Consider the following 19164-nt stretch of genomic DNA (forward strand, 5'->3'; position numbering starts at 1 on the left):
CTTATCAGAAATATATGTATAAAAAAAGAAAAGAAATATGTGTATAGATTTCTAAAAGATTTACCTTTTTGCTTTCATTTAGTTTTTTATGTCATTGCTTAATTTTTTAAAAAATGTTTTATTTATTTATTCATGAGATATACACAGAGAGAGGCAGAGACATAGGAAGAGGGAGAAGTAGGCTTCCTCTAGGGCGCCCTATGTGGGACTCAATACAGGAACTGCAGGATCACACCCTGAGCCAAAGGCAGAAGCTCAACCACTGAGCCATCCAGGGGTCCTTTTCGTTGCTTAAGTTTTGTTCACTTGACCTGTTTTACTAAGAATGATGCTTAAAAATCTCCTATTATTATTATTTTATTTCTTTTTATATCTCCTATAAATTTTGCTTTATGTAGGTGGTTTAGTGTTTTATTTGTTGCATGGATATTCTGAACTGTTGTATCTTCATTGTGGGATGTGGATTTTATGAAGTGTGCTTTACTGATGCATTTAATTTTTTGAAGGTGGGAAGGGCTGGGTGTCTATGTCTACTTTGTTTAGTATTAGAGTTGCATGTACTTATTGTCTCCATCTGCCTTGCAAATCTTTGTCCATCTCTTAATTTTTAGCTTTTCTGAGTCACTGCATTTTAAGTATCTTTCTCATTTATAGTATGGATTTAAGTTTTGCTTTATGAGCCATTTTGAAATAATGAATGAGTTAAATTTTTTCACATTATTGATATGATTGTGAAATTTGGTCTCAACTCTGTTATATTATGTTAACTGTGTTTATCATGTGACATTGTATCTCTCAGTTTGGCTTTTGCTTTTGGTCATTTCTTTTGATATTCAGGAAGGTCTGCATTTATTATACTAGTCACATTTCTATTAATAATTTTAATAGTGCCATTAATTCCCTTTTTCTTACTTAACCTTTTGCTGTTAGTTTTAAATGGTATATTTTGACTGCCACCTATTATCTAGACAATAATCAATGTACTTTAATTTACTTTCCCCAACTACTGATCTGTTCACTGCCCCTATAGTTTTACCTTTTCAAGGTTGCTATATAAATGGAATCATGCATATAGTCTCTAGTGGCTGACTCTCACTCAGCACAATATATTTGAGATATATCCAGGTTGTTGTATGGATCAGATGTTGCATGTTCCTTTCAACCACGGTTTTGTTTGCTTTGTTATACTTTTTATTTTGGGAATACTACAGTCTCATAGGTGGTTGCAAAAATAGTACAGACAATCCCAGATATCCTTACCCCAACTTCCCAATGGCAATATCTTACAAACCAGGAAATTGATATCACTACAATATGATTAACTAGGCCATAGGCCTTATTCAGATTTCATTAATTTTTATATGCACTCATATGTATGTGTGTGCAGTTTTCTACACAACACACATATACCACAATTACAAGCAAGATGCTCTACTATATTGTTCATCAGCACCAAGGAACTTCTCCCCTCATGTGATACCTTTTTATAGTTACAGCCTTCCCTTCCTTCCTTCTCCCTAGCAAACACTGATTTGTTCTCCATATCTTTAATTCTGTCATTTTAGAATGTTATAAAAATGGAATCACACATAGCATGTAACATTTTGAGACTGGCTTTTTAAATTTAGCACAATGCCCATGAGATCCATCCAAGTTGTTGTATGTATCAATCATAAGGGACTCTTAACTATAGAGAACAAACTGAGGGTTGCTGGAGGGGCAGTGCATGGGGGGATGGGGTCACTGGGTAATGGGCATTAAGAAGGGCACTTGATAGAATGAGCACTGGGTGTTATATGCAGCTGATCAATCACTAAATTGCACCCCTGAAACTAATACTACACTATATGTTAACTAAATTGAATTTAAATTAAAAAATTTTAAAGAAAAAAATAATTCATTTATTTTTATTGTTGAATATTATTTCATGTTATGGGTGTATCAAATTTTGCGAAAGCTGAATGAAAAAGATATATTGTATATATTTTTCTTTACAGAGGCTGGGGAAAAAATTTTAAGTATTGCCAAAGTAATGTCAAAATACATTTTTTAATATTGGTGAAATCTGCATTAAATATATTAATCTGCAGTTTTTTTCTCTCTCATAGGAATCTTTGCTATAGAGATTTCTGACACATGAAAAGATTCTTCACATCCTTGGGAAAGGTCAAAGTTACAAACTGATTTTTTTTTGCTATATGATTGCATTTATCTTTTGAATGCTTGACAATGTTAAATGTATTTATTAACTTTGTGCCTCTGAATCTCTGTTCTCATGTGCCATATCGCAGTGATCTGAGATGACTTATAGAAACAAAATGCATATGGCTCTTTCTATCCATGCAATAATAGTGAGTGTAAAATCTGCTTACTTCACTATTGAACACTGTTATGTTAACTATCCCGAGTAAATAAAGAAACTTATAAAAAGAGGGAAAAGTGTTTTTACAAAACTGATTTCCTTTCCTTTCTTGATATCTCAAATAATTGGTTGGTTAAATTTTTTCTTTGTGATTTATGCTTTCATTGCTGGAGAAGTTGTGCCAAAATAGGCACAGTTTACCAATACTGGCCTGGGACCCAATATTCCATTTTGGAACCAACCTGACATAATTTCCAGGCCATAATCTGATTTTAAACAGCAGATAGTAGGAGTCTGTCAGAGTTTTTAAACCCATAGTATTGTACCACTAATTAATATACATTTTCTGCAATTGTGTTTACCCCTACCATATTTAGAAAGGTAGGTGATGCTATATTTGTTAAGAATGTAAGATTTTTTTTAAAAAACCTGTATTTTAATAAGTTTTCTTTAAAATATTAAAGTATTGCAATCAACTTAATTGCCATTTTATTTTTTTTTGCCCGTGACAGGTGTCTGTAATGTAGAATAACAAGTTTAGTGATGTTTTCTTATTCCTCCTAAAATTTCCTAAATCTTTTACCTTTTCTTTCCATAGGCTTTGATTTAATGTTGATATTAAAGCCTGTACACTACTGTATTTTACTGATTGATATGAGGTATTTGTATTCTTGCCATTTTAATTAAAAAGAAAGTCCTGTCATTAATAATATTCATATGAAGTTTAGACAGTTTCTCATCTTATATAGTTACTATGAAGTATCACTACAGTAGGAGAGTCCTCTGTTTGAAGTCTTGTGTAATCATTAGCACTCTGATATTTTATAATGAATTCATGCTATATATTCACTTTAGTTTGATTTTTAAAAACCTTGAGGTTTACTCAACTAGTTCAAGACAGTTATTAAAGATTCGTTTTAAAAATAGAATAATTTTTTAAAATATTTTTTTAAGATTTTATTTATTCATAGAGACAGAGAGAGAGAGAGAAAGAGAGAGAGAGAGAAGCAGAGACACAGGCAGAGGGAGAAGCAGGCATCATACAGAGAGCCTGACGTGGGACTCGATCCAGGGTCTCCAGGGTCACGCCCTGGGCTGTAGGCGGCACTAAACCGCTGCGCCACCGAGGCTGCCCTAAAAATAGAATAATTTAAAATAAGATGTCCTTTTATAAACATTTTAGAGAATAGTATACAAAAAAGTTGTTCTTGCTAACACTAAGTAATATACTGATAAATATGCAAAATTACCCTTTGGTAGGTGATGCAATGACCGAAGCACTAGGTCACCACAGCATTCCATTTTAGTCTATGTACCTCCTAGAAGAGCTGACAAGGAGCTGAGTGTCACCTGTCATTTGCATTTAACATACGTTGTATGTGGAGGGCTGTATGTGGGGGAGAGGAGCATGAGAGAATAGGAATGAAGTATGCGAGAAAACATTTCCATACTTGATTACAAGTATACTGTACTTGACTTGTGCTGTTAATTATAGAATATTTAAAGGAAAATTATATGCAAAAGTATGAATGGGTCAACATTATCCAAAGGCTGGGAAACTGCAACTGTATTCTATGTTGACTCAAAGAAAGGATTTTTTTCTTATGGTAATATTTAAGAACACATATCCTTTTAAGTGAGATTCTAATCACTTGAGATAAATATATAATAGCCTATTGATATGGTAGAGACTGCCTGAAGCAATAAAATATACAATGCAAAAACTATACCAAACATACTATTTTCTTGATGACAAAAAAATCCGAAAAGGGGCTCTCAGCTTTGAAATGTCATATTTAATACAGCATCCACTCTTGCGGAAGTAAGGGTATTTTAAAAGAAGACTGTTAACTCTCCAAGTTAAATATCACATAGGTGCTGGGTCTCATTCAATACACCTAAACTAAATTCCACAATGTCTGTCCCTTGCATTCTCTGCCTCTGTTCTCTATGGTAGTGTCACCGGCTACCATGTTTGATGCCTGAGCCCTGTGCCCACATGCGATCTCAGGTCACTTCCTTCCCCTCTCACTCCATACATTAAGTCAACGTAAGTGTCATTTCCTACCATGCAATATTGCTGAAATAAATTAAAGAAAACCTAAATAAGTGAAAATATTTCCCACATTCATGGATTAGAAAGCTTAATATTGTTAAGATGGCAATATTCCCCCACACCATCTTCAGGTTAAATATAATTCTTATCAAAATCCAATGGTGGGTTTTTTTTTCAGAAATGGAAAAGGCAATCTTAAAATTTATATGGAATTGCAAGGGACTCAGAATAGCCTAAACAATCTTGAAACAAGAACAAAGTTGGAGGATCCACATTTCCCAATTTCAAAAGTTACTGCAAAGCTGCAGTAATCAAAATAGTGTAGTACTGCCATAAGGATAGACATATGGATGAATGGAATAGAAGTGAAAGTCCAGAAATAAACTCATACATCTATAGTCAATTGATTTTTGACAAAGGTGCCAAGACCATTCAATGGAGAAAGAACACTCTCTTCAGCAGTGATGCTGAGACACCTGGATAACCATAGGCAAAAGAGTGTAGCTGGACCCTTACACACCACATACAAAAATTAACTCAAAAGGGATCCCAAATTTAAGTGCTAACTTATAAAATTCTTTGAAGAAAACATAGAGAGACAAATCTTCATAATCTCAGATTTTTACAATGATTTCTTACATATGAAATAACAAATAGCACAAATAGATAAATTGGACTTCAGAATTAATATCTTTGCACATTAAAAGACACAAATAATAGGAGAAAGTGAAAGATAACCCAAATAATAGGAGAAAATATTTGCAAATCATGTATCTGATAAGAGTGTTAGTATCTAGAAAAATAAAGAATTTTCAGAACCTGACAACAAAAAACAACTCAATTTAAAAATGGGCACTTGAATTGGCATTTCTCCAAAGAAGGTATACCAGTGGTCAATAAGTACATGAAAAGATACTCATCCTCAGTTATTAGGGAAATGGAAACAAAAACTATAATAGCAATCACTTCACATGCACTAGGATTGCTATCATAGAAAAGATAGACAATAATAAATATCAATGAGAACATGGAGAAATTGAAACCCATTGCTGATGGAAATATAGAATGGTACAGCCACTGTGGTTCCTCAATAAATTAAACGTAGAACTACCATATGACCCAGCAATTTGACCCCTAGATATCCAAAAGAACTGAAAAAGTATTAATAAAAATATTTGGGCATGAATATTCATCATAGCAGCTCTAATTCAAAATAAGCAAAAGGTAGAAAGAACCCAAATGTCCAACAACTGATGAATGAATAAACAGAATGTGATATAACCCTACAATGGAATATTACTCAGTTATATTCATATAAAATGAATGAATTACTGATACGTGAATACCCCTTGAAAACTAAATTAAAGAATCCAAGCATAAAACCACATATTTTAAGATTCCATTCTTATGAAATATCCACAACAGGCAAATCCAGACTGAAAGCAGATTAGTGGCTGCCAGAAGGTGATGGGGAAGGACTGCTCAGTGGGGACAGGATTTCTGTTTAGGGTGATAAACAAGCTTTAGAACAAGATAATGGTAATGGCTATACAACATTACAAATGCACTTAATGCCACTGAATTGTATAATTTTAAGTGGTTAAAATTGTAAATATTATGTGTATTTACTACAATAAAAAAGTCATTTCCTCAAGATTTCTATGATTCCTAACATTGATCTAACTGGATCATATTCTCCTATAAAAGCACTCAGTATTTCTCCTTTAAAAGACAGTTGTATAATTATTTGTGTAATTATTTTTCTCATATCTGTCTTTCCTTCTGTACTGTAAGATATATCAAGGCAAGGGATGATATCTACATCATTATATCTGCTAGAATTTAGCACAATACTTGACACATACTAGGTATTTTATAAATTTTTCTGGAATAAATGAATGAATATCCCCAATTCCTGGCAAGTCTATCTCATAAATATCTTTGGGACGAATTTACTTTTCTTTCTTCTCACTGTAATCCAGACCATAATAACCTTTAATCTAGAATAATGCAACAGCCTCCTATTTATCTTCTTTCAGTCACACTTCCATTTAATCCATTCTTTACACTATAATCAAAGAAATAGTTTTAAAACACAAATACAGTCACATCCACATACATACTCTGTGAGTACCAAACTTGCCATTATACGAAAGTCCAAGCTCTTTAATATTGCCATCTCGGGCCTTTCTGATTTGGTTCTTTTTTTTTATGTCTTGAGTGTCATAACTCATCCCTCCTACATTTCAATTATATATTATAGTTATTTTTAATTACTTCCAGCACTTGGAACAGTTTATGCTCTTGGCCTTTGCACATGCTCTTTCCTCTGCCTGGATCACTTGTTTTTGTTTCTCCCATTCTCCCTCCCAGCCTGGAAAATTCTTGTTTGGCTTAACATTGTGTCCTCAGTTCCTGTCGTAGTGCCTGGCACATAGTATGTGCTCAACAAATATTTCCTTTAAAAAATGAAAGTCTAACTAGATTTCTTGTCTAAGTTCTATGTATTCTTCTATTATTGAGTTTACTTATCTTTTGTGCTTCATTGGATTCTAATTGTATGATCTTGTTTGCATGTCATACCTGCTAGACTGTTAGCTCCATGAGGACAGAGAATAGTCTGATTTACTTATCATGGTGCAAACTATAATAGACTTACAGTGGTTTCCAGTTGATACATATTCATTGAAAGAAAAAAGAATATAGGTGATTAAGATTATAGGTTCTAGAGTCCCACTGTTTGACTTTAAATCATGTCTCTACACTTAGTAGCTGTGCACTTGATTAAGTTAAACTTTCTAAACTTTATTTTCCTTATTTGTAAATGTTGTATCTATCTATAATAGTACCCAACTCAAAATAGTATCATGTAGATTGACTGAGATAATATATCTAGAGTGTTTATAGTTTCAGTACAATGTCAGACTATACTAGGTGGTCAATAGATGTTTTTATTATTTGTTGAATTAATAAAGAAATATATAGGTTTGAGACTCAAGAGAGAAAACTTGGCTGAGAAAAAGATTTGGTAATCCTCAGCAGGTATGGGATAGGAGATAAAAAAAAAAAAAGAAAAACAAGATAGGGAAAATAAAAGGTAGTTCAGGAAGAGAAAGATTAACTGTGGTTTACCAGATGGCTTCAGTCATAAATAGTACTTCATAGTCATAATAATGTGAACACAATATAAACCTAAGCAAAATTATAAAATTAATTAATGAGAGGATGAAGGAAGGGGAAAGAAGCAATGTGTGATAAAAGCCTAAGAAGGCACAAAAGCTAAATTTTCTTTCATACTTGGAAGTCAATAGGTAATGTCTAAAACTGAAAAATCAAGAAATAACAATATAAATATGTTAAGGACAATGATACCTAGACAATCAGCAAAAGAGGTAAAAATGGTTGCCTTTGGGATAAGGTAATGAAAAGGGGAGAATGAGGCTGGCTGAAGACTGTTGTCTTAATAACCTTGAAGAACTATTTGAATGTTTCATAATATTGGTTAAAGTCAAAACAAAAATGCATAAATATTAAGTTTTTATATTCTTTTAAGAGAAAATGAAAGATAGGTCATTAGCTAGAAGGTTTTTGAAGTCTAACTCCATCATTTCTAAATTATTTTACCCTTCTCTGACTTCCCATTAAAATGCTTAACCTTGTAAGGGGTATATCATGTAAATGCCTCATATTACACCTATTTATCTTCATGTTTTCATTTTCTAATAGACTTTGGATATTTTGAGGTGAAAGAATATATTTTTACTTATTTATATCTTTATCCCCAGCCTTCTCCTACTCAAAGTGGTGCTTTGTACATGACAGGTAGTCTTTAAAAGTATGTTGAATGGGTGAAAGTATATTTAACTATGTCCCCACTTCATTTGTTTTTGCTTTGTTTTATCAGATATACTTGGACCCATTGTTTAAGTTTTTCCATCTCTCACCATGCTGAAAATGTAAGTAGTTTAATAAATGTTAGGATGATTAACAGATGCAATATCAGATCTCTAAATTATGAACTAGATAATGAAATTTATCAACATGGCAAAACTAGTTTTCTAAAACAACATACACTGTTTTAATTTCTAGAGAAATAAAGTACAATACATTTATACCTTTTATGTCTCTACTGTACTCTATCTTCATTGACTTAATAAGTGTTCTGTTATTTGTATACATCAGGGCTTATTTATGACATTCCCTGATACTGGGAATATATAGACTTTGTTCCTGTTCCTCAAAACATTTCCTTTGAGTCAGAACTCATTCTTCCCAAAAAAAAAAAAAAACTCATTCTTCCCTCTCCCACTGTTCTTCCTTTTAATGACTTTATTGAGATATAATTCATATACCATATAATTTACCTGTTTAAAGTATATAACTCAGTTGTTTTTAGCATATTCACAGAGTTTTGCAACCTTCGCTACGATCTAATTTTGGAATATTTTCTCTCATCCCAAAAGAAACACCATACCCATTAGCCATCACTCACTCCTTATTCCCTTCCACACACTCAACCCCCTAGACAACCACTAAGCATCTTATAGTTTCTCTTATTTGCCTATTCTGGACATTTCACATAAAAGGAACCATATGACATGTGGTGTTTTGTGACTGGCTTCTGTCATAAAGCATAATGTTTTCAAGGGTTTTCTATATTATAACAGGTATTGGTACTTCATTTTTATTGCCAAATTGTATTGCATTATATGGTTATACTGTATCTTATTTATTCGTTTAGTTGTTGATGAACATTTGGACTGTTTATACCTTTTGGCTGTTACAAATAGCGGTTCATGTACAAGTCTTTGTATGGGCTTATGTTTTCTAAATGTACCTAGGAGTGAACTTTCTGGGTCATATAGTAATATTTTTAGGAATCTCCAATCTGTTTTTCAAAGAAGTTGTACTATTTTACATACCCATCAGCAATGTTTGGGGGTCCAATTTCTACACATCCTCACCAGTATTTGTTGTTATTTGTCTTTTTTAAAAAGTAGCCATTTTAGTGGGTATAAAGTGGTATTATTTTGATTTATATATTTCCCTAATAGCTATTGGTAATTAATATCTTGTCATGTGCTTATTTGTCATATATATATTATCTTTGGAGAAATGTCTATTCAGATTCACTGCCTATTTATTAATTGAGTTATTTTTATTGTTGAGTTGTAGGTTTTCTTTATATATTCTGGATACTAGACTCTTATCAGATATGGATCTACAGATTTTAATTCCATTTGGTTGGTTATCTTTTCACTTTTTTAGTGGTATCACTTACAATACATAGATTTTAATTATTAAAGTTCAATTTGTATTTTTTCTTTTATTGTACTTTTGGTGTTGTATCCAAGAAACCATTGCCTAACTCAAAATTATGAATACAGATTTCTTATGTTTTCTTTTTTGGTATAGTCCCAATAGTTTATTTTTACTTTTGTTTCCCTTGCCTGAGGAAACATATCCATAAATATGTTGCTAAGGCCAGTATCCAAATGATTACTGCCTATGTCTTCTTTTAGGAGTTTTATGGTGTCAGGTCTCACATTTTGGTATTTAAACCTCTTTGAGTTTGTTTTTGTGTACAGTATAAGAAAGTGGTCCATTTTCATTCTTTTGCATATAGTTGTCCAATTTCCCCAACACCATTTACTTGATTTTTTATTAAATAAATTAATTTATTTTTGGTTTTATTTAAATTCAAGTTAGTTAACATATATTATTAATTTGGGGGTAGAATTTAGTGATTCATCAGTTGCGTATTACACCTAGTGCTCATTACATCAAGTGCCCTCCTTAATGCCCACTACCTAATTACCCCATCCTCCCACTCAGCTTCTCTCCAGGAATCCTCAGTTTTTTCTCTATGGTTTGTATCCCTCTGTTTTTGTCTTTTATTTTTCCTTCCCTTCCCATATGTTCAATCTGTTTATTTTTTAATCCCACATATGAGCAAAATCATATAGTATTTGTCTTTCTCTGACTGAATTCACTTAACATATATCCTCTAGTTCCATCCATGTTGCAAATGACAAGATTTCATTCTTTTGATGGCTGACTAATCTTCCATTATACACAGACACACACACATACACACACACCACATCTTCTTTATCCATTCATTCATCAATGGACATCTAAGCTCTTTCTGTAGTTTGGCTGTTGTGGACATTGCTGCTATAAACATTGGGGTGCAGTGCCCCTTTGAATCACTATGTTTGTATCCTTTGGATAAATACCTAGTAGTGCAATTGCTGGGTGGTAGGGTAGTTCTATTTTTAACTTTCTGAGGAGCCTCCATACTGTTTTATAGAGTGGCTACATCAGTTTGCATTCCCATCAACAAAGTGAGAGGATTCCCCTTTCTCTGCATCCTCACCAACATCTGTTGTTTCCTAAGTTGTTTATTTTAGCCATTCTGACTGGTGTGAGGTGCATCTTATTGTGGTGTTGATTTATATTTTCCTGATGGTAAGTGTTGATGAGCATTTTTTTCATGTGTCTGTTAACTATTTGTATGTCTTCTCTGGAGAAATGTCTGTTCATGTCTTCTGCCCATTTCTTGACTGGATTTTTTTGGGTTTTGGGTGTTGAGTTAGGTGAGTTCTTTGTAGATTTTAGATACTGGCCCTTTATCTGATATGTCATTTGTGAATGTCTTCTCCCATTCTGTGAGTTGCCATTCAATTTTGTTGATTGCTTCCTTTGCAGTGCATAAGTTTTTTAATCCTTATGAAGTCCCAGTAGTTCATTTTTACTTTCTTTCCCTTGGCTTTGGAGATGTGTCTAGCAAGAAGTTGTTCCAGCCGAAGTCAAAGAGCCTGCAGCCTGTGTTCCCTAGGATTTTGATGGATTCCTGTCTCACACTTAGGTCTTTCATCCCCTTTGAATTTATTTTTGTGTACAGTGTAAGAAAGTGGACCAGTTTCATTCTTCTGCATGTGCCTATCTAATTTTCCCAATGCCATTTGTTGAAGAGGCTGTCCTTTTTCCATTGGATATTCTTTCCTGCTTTGTTAAAGATTAGTTGACCATAGAGTTGAGAGTTTATTTCTGGATTCTCTATTCTATTTCATTGAAATATGTGTCTGTTTTTATGTCACTACCATATATTTTTTTCACGTTCTAGTTTTTTATTTGTTTATTTATTTATTTATATTTTTTATTGGAGTTCAATTTGCCAACATATAGCATAACACCCAGTGCTCATCCCATCAAGTGTCCCCTCGGTGCCCGTCACCCAGTCACCTCCACCCCCTGCCCACCTCCCTTTCCACCACCCCTTGTTTGTTTCCCAGAGTTAGGAGTCTTTCATGTTCTGTCTCCCTTTCTGATATATCCCACTCATTTTTTCTCCTTTCCCCTTTATTCCCTTTCACTATTTTTTATATTCCCCAAATGAATGAGACCATATAATGTTTGTCCTTCTCCGATTGACTTATTTCACTCAGCATAATACCCTCCAGTTCCATCCATGTTGAAGCAAATGGTGGGTATTTGTCGTTTCTAATGGCTGAGTAATATTCCATTGTATACATAAGCCACATCTTCTTTATCCATTCATCTTTCGATGGACACTGAAGCTCCTTCCACAGTTTGGCTATTGTGGACACTGCTACTATAAACATCGGGGTGGAGGTGTCCCGGCGTTTCACTGCATCTGTCTGTTTGGGGTAAATCCCCAGCAGTGCAATTGCTGGGTCGTAGGGCAGATCTATTTTTAACTCTTTGGGGGAACCTCCACTCAGTTCTCCAGAGTGGCTGCACCAGTTCACATTCCCACCACCAGTGCAAGAGGGTTCCCTTTTCTCCACATCCTCTCCAACATTTGTGGTTTCCTGCCTTGTTAATTTTCCCCATTCTCACTGGTGTGAGGTGGTATCTCATTGTGGTTTTGATTTGTATTTCCCTGATGGCAAGTGATGCGGAGCATTTTCTCATGTGCATGTTGGCCATGTCTATGTCTTCCTCTGTGAGATTTCTGTTCATGTCTTTTGCCCATTTCATTATTGGATTGTTTGTTTCTTTGCTGTTGTGTTTAATAAATTCTTTATAGATCTCGGATACTAGTCCTTTATCTGATAGGTCGTTTGCAAATATCCTCTCCCATTCTGTAGGTTGTCTTTTAGTTTTGTTGACTGTTTCTTTTGCTGTGCAAAAGCTTCTTATCTTGATGAAGTCCCAATAGTTCATTTTTGCTTTTGTTTCTCTTGCCTTCGTGGATGTATCTTGCAAGAAGTTACCGTGGCCAAGTTCAAAAAGGGTGTTGCCTGTGTTCTCCTCTAGGATTTTGATGGAATCTTGTCTCACATTTAGATATTTCATTGATTTTGAGTTTATCTTTGTGTATGGTATAAGAGAATGGTCCAGTTTCATTCTTCTGCACGTGGATGTCCAATTTTCCCAGCACTATTTATTGAAGAGACTGTCTTTTTTTCAGTGGATAGTCTTTCCTGCTTTGTTGAATATTAGTTGACCATAAAGTTGAGGGTCCACTTCTGGATTCTGGATTCTGTTCCATTGATCTATGTGTCTGTGTTTGTGCCAGTACCACACTGTCTTGATGACCACAGCTTTGTAGTACAACCCAAAATCTGGCACTGTGATGCCTCCAGCTATGGTTTTCTTTTTTAATACTCCCCTGGCTATTCGGGGTCTTTTCTGATTCCACACAAATCTTAAAATGTTTTGTTCCAACTCTCTGAAGAAAGTCCATGGTATTTTGATAGAGATTGCATTAAATGTGTAAATTTCCCTGGGTAGCATTGACATTTTCACAATATTAATTCTTCCAATTATGAGCATGGAATATTTTTCCATCTCTTTGTGTCTTCCTCAATTTCTTTCAGAAGTGTTCTGTAGTTTTTAGGGTATAGATCCTTTACCTCTTTGGTTAGGTTTATTCCTAGGTATCTTATGCTTTTGGGTGCAGTTGTAAATGGGATTGACTCCTTAATTTCTCTTTCTTCAGTCTCATTGTTAGTGTATAGAAATGCCACTGACTTCTGGGCATTAATTTTGTATCCTGCCACACTGCCAATTGCTGTATGAATTCTAGCAATCTTGGGGTGGAGTCTTTTGGGTTTTCTATGTACAGTATCATGTCATCTGTGAAGAGGGAGAGTTTGACTTCTTCTTTGCCCATTTGAAAGCATTTATTTCTTTTTGTTGCCTGATTGCTGAGGCTAGGACTTCTAGTACTATGTTGAATAGCAGTGGTGAGAGTGGACATCCCTGTCTCATTCCTGATCTTAGGGGAAAGGCTCCCAGTGTTTCCCCATTGAGAATGATATTTGCTGTGGGCTTTTCGTAGATGGCTTTTAAGATGCTAAGGAATGTTCCCTCTATCCCTACACTCTGAAGAGTTTTGATCAGGAATGGATGCTGTATTTTGTCGAATGCTTTCTCTGCATCTATTGAGAGGATCATATGGTTCTTGTTTTTTCTCTTGCTGATATGATCAATCACATTGATTGCTTTACAGAGTGTTGAACCAGCCTTGCATCCCGGGGATAAATCCCACTTGGTCATGGTGAATAATCTTCTTAATGTATTGTGGATCCTATTGGCTAGTATCTTTTTTTTTTAAGAATATATATTTTTAAATTTTTATTTATTTATGATAGTCACACACACACAGAGAGAGAGAGAGAGAGAGAGAGAGAGAGGCAGAGACACAGAGGGAGAAGCAGGCTCCATGCACTGGGAGCCTGATGTGGGATTCGATCCCGGGTCTCCAGGATCGCGCCCTGGGCCAAAGGCAGGCTCTAAACCGCTGTGCCACCCAGGGATCCCCTATTGGCTAGTATCTTGTTGAGAATTTTTGCATCCATGTTCATCAGGGATTTTGGTCTATAATTCTCCTTTTTGGTGGGGTCTTTGTCTGGTTTTAGAATTAAGGTGATGCTGGCCTCATAGAACGAGTTTGGAAGTATTCCATCTCTTTCTATCTTTCCGAACAGCTTTAGTAGAATAGGTATGGTTTCTTCTTTAAATGTTTGATAGAATTCCCCTGGGAAGCCATCTGGCCCTGGACTTTTGTGTTTTGGGAGGTTTTTGATGACTGCTTCAATTTCCTCCCTGGTTATTGGCCTGTTCAGGTTTTCTATTTCTTCCTGTTCCAGTTTTGGTAGTTTGTGTTTTTCCAGAAATGCATCCATATCTTCTAGATTGCCTAATTTATTGGCGTATAGCTGCTCATAATATGTTTTTATTTTTTTATTTATTTTTTTTTTAATTTTTTTTTAACTTTTTTTTTTATTTATTTATGATAGTCACAGAGAGAGAGAGAGAGAGAGGCAGAGACACAGGCAGAGGGAGAAGCAGGCTCCATGCACTGGGAGCCCGACGTGGGATTCGATCCCGGGTCTCCAGGATCGTGCCCCGGGCCAAAGGCAGGCGCCAAACCGCTGCGCCACCCAGGGATCCCCCATAATATGTTTTTAAAATCATTTGTATTTCCTTGGTGTTGGTGGTGATCTCTCCTTTCTTATTCATGATTTTATTAATTTGAGTCTTTTCTCTCTTCTTTTTAATAAGGCTGGTTAATGGTTTATCTGTCTTATTAATTCTTTCAAAGAACCAACTCCTGTTTTTGTTAATCTATTCCACAGTTCTTCTGGTCTCTGTTTCATTGAGTTCTGCTCGAATCTTTATTAACTCTCTTCTTCTGTTGGGTGTAGGATCTATTTGCTGTTTTTTCTCCAGCTCCTTTAGGTGCAAGGTTAGCTTTTGTATTTGAGTTCTTTCCAGTTTTTGGATGGATGCTTGTATTGCGATGTATTTTCCCCTCAGGACTGCTTTTGCTGTATCCCAAAGATTTTGAATGGTTTTATCTTCATTCTCATGAGTTTCCATGTATCTTTTTAATTCTTCTCTAATTTCCTAGTTGACCCTTTCATCTTTTAGCAAGGTGATCCTTAATCTCCATGTGTTTGAAATCCTTCCAAACTTCTTCTTGTGATTTAGTTCTAATTTCAAAGCATTATGGTCTGAAAATATGCAGGGGATGATCCCAATCTTTTGGTATCGGTTAAGACCTGATTTGTGAGCCAGTATGTGGTCTATTCTGGAGAAAGTTCCATGTGCACTTGAGAAGAATGTGTATTCAATTGCGTTTGGATGCAAAGTTCTGAATACATCTGTGAAATCCATCTGGTCCAGTGTATCATTTAAAGCTCTTGTTTCTTTGGAGATGTTGTGCTTAGAATATCTGTCAATTGTAGAAAGCGCTACATTCAAGTCACCAAGTATAAGTGTATTATTATCTAAGTATGTCTTAACTTTGGTTATTAATTGATACACTTGGCAGCTCCCACATTCGGAGCATAAATATTGATGATTGTTAGGTCCTCTTGTTGGATAGATCCTTTAAGTATGATACAGTGTCCCTCTTCATCTCTTACTACAGTCTTTGGGATAAACTTTAGTTTATCTGATATAAGGATGGCTACCCCTGCTTTCTTTTGAGGACCATTTGAATGGTAAATGGTTCTCCAACCTTTTATTTTCAGGCTGTAGGTGTCCTTATGTCTAAAATGCGCCTCTTGTAAACAGCAAATAGATGGGTCTTGCTTTTTTATCCAGTCTGAAACCCTGCGCCTTTTAATGGGGTCATTAAGCCCGTTTACGTTCAGAGTTACTATTGAAAGATATGAATTTAGTGTCATCATGATACCTATTCAGTCCCTGTTTTTGTGGGTTGTTCCCTTGGACTTCCTCTTTCTATTACAGAATCCGACTTAGTATTTCTTGCAGAGCTGGCTTGGTGGTCACATATTCTTTCAGTTTCTGCCTATCTTGGAAGCTCTTTATCTCTCCTTCTATTCTGAATGAGAGCCTTGCTGGATAAAGTATTCTTGGCTACATGTTCTTCTCATTTAGGACCCTGAATATATCCCTTCCAGCCCTTTCTGGCCTGCCAGGTCTCTGTGGAGAGGTCTGCTGTTAATCTAATATTTCTCCCTATAAAAGTTAGAGATTTCTTGTCTTGTCTCTTGCTGCTTTAAGGATCTTCTCTTTATCTTTGGAATTTGCAAGCTTCAGTATTAAATGTCGAGGTGTTGAGCGGTTTTTATTGATTTTAGTGGGGGATCTCTCTATTTCCTGGATCGGAACGCCTGTTTCACTTTCCAGGTTAGGTAAGTTCTCAGCTATGATTTGTTCAAATACATATTCTGGACCTCTGTCCCTTTCGGCGCCCTCGGGAACCCCAATTAAATGTAGATTTTTTTCCTTCTGAGGCTGTCATTTATTTCCCTTAACCTAACCTCATGATCTTTCAATTGTTTTTCTCTTTTTTCCTCAGTTTCCCTCCTTGCCATCAACTTGTCTTCTATGTCACTCATTCGTTCTTCTACCTCGTTAACCCTCATCATTAGGACCTCCAATTTGGATTGCATCTCATTTTATTGATTTTTAATTTCTGCCTGATCTAAATTCTGCAGTCATGAAGTCTCTTGAATCCTTTATGCTTTTTTCTAGAGCCACCAGTAGCTTTATAATTGTGCTTCTGAATTGGCTTTCTGACATTGAATTGTAATCCAGATTTTGTAACTCTGTGGGAGAGAGGACTGTTTCTGATTCTTTCTTTTGAGGTGAGTTTTTCCTTCTAGTCATTTTGCTCAGTCCAGAGTGGCCAAAAACAAGTTGTACTGGGAAAAGGAGAAAAATAGAGAAGAGAAAAAATAAAAGGGGGGGAAGCAAACAGAAAACAAAAAACAAGGAGTATCCTCTGATTCTATATATTGTAAATCCCTCGACTTCCCCTGGAACTTTCCAGTGCTGCTTGGTCAATAACTTGCTTTTCCCCTGTCCCTCTAGCTCGTCTTCTGGGGGAGGGGCCTGCTGTGCTGATTCTCAGGTGTGAGCACCTGGGGGAGCTGCTCAGCCCCCTGCCTGGTGCTTGGCTCAGTGGGAGCTGTTTATCCTGTTTATCCTGTGAGGCCACTGTTAGGCTCAGTGGAGGTTGTTTATCCTGTGAGGCCCCAGGAGGAACAACAACAGTGGGGTGGGCCAGCTCTCCAGCCCTAGAGTCAGCTTCCGCAGTAACTACCGCAGCTCTCAGTGCAGCTCTCAGTCCGCAAGGGCCTGGATGCTCCGGGGGTGGGGGCCTGGATCTGCACAGCTTGGGGCCGCCCAGCGGCAGGACTGTCCTTGCTCTCCTGGGCCCTCCTGGCCTCCGCCTGTCCCAGGGGGAGCGCAGGATCTTGGCCTACGTCCCCTGGTGCCCTGGTGGTGGGGTGTGGTGTGCTTTCCCCTGGGGCGCAGGTCCTCTGTTAGTGTCCCCGGGAGCCTGAGGGCATCCCGGCTCCTCCTGGGATCCTGCTCCAACTGGGAAAATTGGTGAAGCTCCTGCTTCTCCAGGCGGGGTTTTCCTGTCCTGGGGGCACTTGCCATGCCTCGGCCTTAGCCCGGCTCCTCGTGGGGCCCCTCCCCCTTGGATGCTTTTTATTTCTTTATTTTTTTTTCCATCTTCCTACCTTGATAGAAGCGTGAACTCTTCTCACTGTAGCATTCCAGCAGTTCTCTCTTTAAATCTCAGGCTGAATTCGTAGGTTTTCAGGATTATTTGAAAGTTATCTAGGTAATTTGGTGGGGACAGGTGACTTGGGGACCCTACTCTTCCTCCATCTTGCCACCTCCCCTCAGTACTGTACTGTCTTGATGATTACAGCTTTGTAATACAGTTTGAAGTCTGTAATTGTGATGCTTCCAACTTTGGTTTTCTTTTTCAACATTATTTTGGCTATTCAGGATCTTTTCTGGTTCCATAGGAATTTTAGAATTATTTGTTCTAGCTCTTTGAAAAATGCTGGTGGTATTTTGATGGGGATTCCATTAAGTGTATAGATTGCTTTGGGTAGTATAGATATTTTAACAATATTTTCTCTCCTGATTCATGAGCATAACATATTCCCCTATTTCTTTGTGTCTTCCTCAATTTCTTTCATAAGTGTTTTATAAGTTTTCAGAGTACAGATACTTTACTTCTTTGGTTAGGTTTATTCCTAGGCATCTTATGGGTTTTGGTGTGATTGTAAATGAGACTGATTCTTTGATTTCTCTTTCTGCTGCTTTGTTGTTGGTGTATAGAAATGCAGCAGGTTTCTGTGTGTTGATTTTATATCCTATGACTTTGCTGAATTCCTGTATTAGCTCTAGCAATTTTTTGGTGGAGTCTTTTGGGTTTTCTAAAGTATCATGTCTTCTGCGAAAAGTGAAAATTTAACTACTTCTTTGCCAATTTGATTGCCTTTTATTTCTTTTTGTTGTCTAATTGCTGAGGCTAGGACTTCCAGTACTGTCTTGAACAACAGTGGTGTGAGCAGATATCCCTGTCGTGTTCTTGACTTTAGGGGAAAAGCTGTTTTTCCCCATGTGGGATGATGCTAGCTGTGGGTCTTTTATTTATGGCCTTTATGATGGTGAGGTATGTTTCCTTTATCCCTACTTTGTGGAGAGTTTTTATCAAGAAAGGATGCTGTATTTTGTCAAATGCTTTTTCTGCATCTATTGAGAAGATCATATGGTTATCTTTTCTTTTATTAATGTTGGTATAATCATGTTGATTGATTTGCAGATGTTGAACCGCCCCTGCAGTTCAAGAATAAATCCCACTTGGTTGTGGTGAATAACCTTTTTAATGTACTGTTGGATCTGATTAGCTAGAATCTTGTTGAGAATTTTTGCATCCATATTTATCAGAGATATTGGTCTGTAATTCTCCTTTTTAGTGGGATCTTTG

General features: G+C 36.2%; 1 protein-coding gene across 8 annotated transcripts in view; it reads left to right on the top strand.

Moving 5' to 3' along the window:
- The window catches only part of TSGA10 (testis specific 10), a 179647-nt gene that overhangs the window by 126799 nt on the left and 33684 nt on the right, over window positions 1-19164 (top strand). For 6 of the 8 annotated variants that reach the window (XM_072768002.1, XM_072768003.1, XM_072768001.1 and 3 more), the window contains one exon: window positions 2109-2439. In XM_072768002.1, the coding sequence (XP_072624103.1) occupies window positions 2109-2133 (25 nt within the window). In that variant the 3' untranslated portion in view covers window positions 2134-2439. Of the gene's footprint in view, window positions 1-2108; window positions 2440-8322; window positions 8375-19164 lie in introns of those variants that run through there. The other 2 variants (XR_012003276.1, XR_012003275.1) reach the window with 1 other exon arrangement.

The sequence above is a fragment of the Canis lupus genome, chromosome 11, assembly GCF_048164855.1.
Source record: "Canis lupus baileyi chromosome 11, mCanLup2.hap1, whole genome shotgun sequence".
Lineage (NCBI taxonomy): Eukaryota > Metazoa > Chordata > Mammalia > Carnivora > Canidae > Canis > Canis lupus.